Source organism: Malurus melanocephalus, unplaced genomic scaffold (genome assembly GCF_030028575.1).
Source record: "Malurus melanocephalus ecotype Western Australia unplaced genomic scaffold, MMel_1.1 scaffold_1141, whole genome shotgun sequence".
Classification (NCBI taxonomy): domain Eukaryota; kingdom Metazoa; phylum Chordata; class Aves; order Passeriformes; family Maluridae; genus Malurus; species Malurus melanocephalus.
Window position 1 is genome coordinate 54,852 of NW_026624373.1, and position 3,339 is coordinate 58,190.

A 3,339-nucleotide genomic window follows, 5' to 3' on the forward strand; every position below is an offset into this window, starting at 1 on the left:
TAGRTCTGTTTAAGGGGGATGTCTTGAAAGACAATCTGTCTCTGTCTACAAAAGGAACTTTCTTTATTCGCACTTCTTCAGCGGATAATTAAAATYGAGGTAGAAGTTCAGTGCCTGATGAGTCCTCCTCTTCCTTTTGGTCATTGATCATGAACCTCTGTCCGTATAAACACGAATTACAAATGCACACAGTTTCTGCAACTTGTTTGTATTCCTCCAGAGCAACTGCCGACATGAGTTCAGATGCAGAGATGGCGATCTTTGGAGAAGCTGCTCCCTATTTACGGAAGCCAGAGAAGGAGAGAATTGAAGCGCAGAATCGCCCATTTGATGCTAAGTCAGCCTGTTTTGTAGTAGACGATAAGCAAATGTATGTGAAAGGTACCATACAGAGCAAAGAAGGTGGCAAAGTCACAGTTAAAAAATATGATGACACAGTAAGTTATACCAACTTTACTCGTATCTGATTACCCAGTTCAGGCATTTCCCTGTTGTTGATTTCTCCCGTTGTTCCCTACTTTTTTTTTTCTAGACTGTGACTGTAAAGGATGATGAAGTCTTTCCCATGAACCCTCCCAAATTTGATAAAATCGAGGACATGGCCATGATGACCCACCTCCAYGAACCCGCTGTGCTGTACAACCTCAAAGAGCGTTACGCAGCCTGGATGATCTACGTAAGTGGCAGCAGCAGCTTCCTCTGGGCAGCTGCAGGAACTGCTGTGCCAGGCTCAGGGGAAGCCAACGTGCTGTCTCCCTTCCTYRCAGACCTACTCGGGTCTCTTCTGCGTCACTGTCAACCCCTACAAGTGGCTGCCGGTGTACAACCCGGAGGTGGTGWYKGSYTAYCGAGGCAAGAAGCGCCAGGAGGCCCCTCCACACATCTTCTCCATCTCTGACAAYGCCTATCAGTTCATGCTGACTGGTGAGTCATTTGGCAAGAGTGTAAAACTCKGATCCATGCAGGGCTGGCTATTGGTCAAGGAACACTTGACAGTTCAGGCATTTTAAGTTCTGCTTAATGGTCCCATGGTCCTACAGCACAAGGCAAGATCAGACTGTGAAAATATTACTGATCCCTGGGGTCTCAGATAATGAAGGAAAAGCGGTAGCTGGCTGTATGGCTTTGTGCCCCTCTTCTTGTAAGGAATTTAAAGAAATTGTAAAGAAGAAACATAGCAAATAATCTGATGAAAATTAAACAATATTTAAGACAAGATCTATACATAAAACAAATAGCAAGTGGGAAGCCTTGTAAAGAATCACTGGTTGAAGTTAAATTTTAGGCTACTTCATCCCTTTCTGTATAAAAAAAAAAAAATCCAGATTCATGGTAACATATGTTAATGCGTCATTTGTCTTATCTTGTAAGAAAGTGATAAATACTGATATAATATAGTGGTTTCCCTTGAAGTCAGTTGGTTGCACCTGAGGAACTGAAGCCCTTCAATCTCATTTTGATAGTTCTTTCTGTGATTTTATTTTCAGATCGCCACAACCAGTCAATCCTTATCACGTGAGTATGTTTTGAGATGACAAAGCTGACAGACAAGTGATAATGTTTCCTGTTTCCTGTAATAATTAGTATTTTCATTTCAACAGCGGAGAATCTGGTGCAGGGAAGACTGTGAACACAAAGCGTGTTATCCAGTACTTTGCAACAATTGCAGTTACTGGTGAGAAGAAGAAAGAWGCACAGCCCGGCAAAATGCAGGTATGACATCAGCTCCCCCTTCTAGCATTTGCCSACACTGTGCCTGCTGAGGAGAAAGTACCAGTGTGTATTTTGGGGTTGAAGGATTACCTAAAGGCAGGAAGTGTTGTGCAGCTGAGAAGACAGTGAGGATGCACAACCCAAGCACACCTGTGCTCATTATCCCTGCTGTCCAACCTCYAATCTGCTGAACTCTAACTTATAAAACCATTTTGTCAATGTAGGAAAGGCCCAAGCCTCCATTTACAGAGAGAAGTTTTTATCAGAGAGGGGAAGATAATGTCTTCCATCACTGTCCATCTATGTAGCTATTCACCAGTGCCCTCTGAGATCAGCCACATCCACAGCACCTGAGTGGCTGCACATGAGAAGAGAGGAGTCAATTCCTACTGGCACATGGTTGTGCCATTCCTGGTCCTTGGTTCATTCCTATTGACAGGGAAGTGCAGGAATTCTGGACTCCAGAATGGCTGTGCTGAAGTTAAGAATAATTTCAATTGCATCGGGCAGTAGTTTCCAGTGGCTGTTTTTTCTGTCTGTGGTCAACAGAAAAGCGCTGAGGGACATAAGAAAAGGGATGGATTCAGGACAGCTGGGACCAATTTTCTGACAGTCAGAAAGTAACCTCAGAAAGGATTCTTGCAGAAAAGAAAGTGCATGCCTCGATGCCCCTTGGCTGAGCTGCACAGCTGTTGCAATCTGAGCTCACTGCTGCATTTGCAAGGCACGGGCTTCATTCCCCAGCACAGAGAAAGCAATAAACACACTTGTGGCACAAGTGTATGCCACCACAGCCTGTGAGACGTGTATCAAAGCGTGTGACATGTGTCAGCACGTTATTTGAGTGCCCAAGGGCATAGCAGAGCTTAAGGAGATTCCAAGGCTGAATATTCTTTCACTCAGAGGCAGGTGTCTGAGATTGATGGGTTGTTATGGCCAAGGCAAGTTCATCACAAGCACTGTTTCCATCAGCACCATGTTCSAATCTCCTGGGCTCAGCTTTCATCAGCTGCTCACTATGCCAGGACTGAGCTCAGAAAAGCTGCAAGACAGCTGAGACATACACTGACCATATGTGATACAAGGAAAATCAGCTGGCTCTCAGATTGTTCTGCTGTCTTCTGAGTTAATTCACAGAATACTCTGTTTTTTTAGCATTTCAATCTCTATGGCAATCCTATGTTCCTCTTCATAAGAACATTAAATGAAACACTCAGATTATGGTTCTGTGTAGCCCAGCATTCAATGGCAGATACAAGCTGAAATCAGATGCCAGACAATGGTATAGGAATGAGGGAAGTGTGTAACAGCATTGCCCCGGAACATGGTCTCAGCCTCCAGCACTTTGTCACTCAGCCTGTAGACAGAACTCCAGAATTAACTTGTGTAAAGAATTGCCATGTCTTCTTCCACGCTGTTTTTCATGTGCAATGCTCCTGTTTTAGTTGCCTGGATAGAGCTGTGCACTCAAAAGAGGCTTGGTGTTGGAATAGTCAGCTGCACTGACACACACCTCTTTTCTTTTCTTTTCTCTTTTCTTTTCTTTTCTTTTCTTTTCTTTTCTTTTCTTTTCTTTTCTTTTCTTTTCTTTTCTTTTCTTTTCTTTTCTTTTCTTTTCTTTTCTTT

General features: G+C 43.5%; 1 protein-coding gene across 1 annotated transcript in view; it reads left to right on the plus strand.

Annotated features, from left to right (window-relative positions):
* Nucleotides 1-233: 233 nt before the first annotated feature.
* The window catches only part of LOC130586342 (myosin-13), a 29,903-nt gene continuing 26,797 nt past the window's right edge, over nucleotides 234-3,339 (plus strand). The window contains exons 1-5 of the mRNA XM_057387128.1: nucleotides 234-437; nucleotides 533-676; nucleotides 768-924; nucleotides 1,488-1,515; nucleotides 1,602-1,713. Coding sequence (XP_057243111.1) covers nucleotides 234-437; nucleotides 533-676; nucleotides 768-924; nucleotides 1,488-1,515; nucleotides 1,602-1,713 — 645 coding nt within the window. The remainder of the gene's footprint in view (nucleotides 438-532; nucleotides 677-767; nucleotides 925-1,487; nucleotides 1,516-1,601; nucleotides 1,714-3,339) is intronic.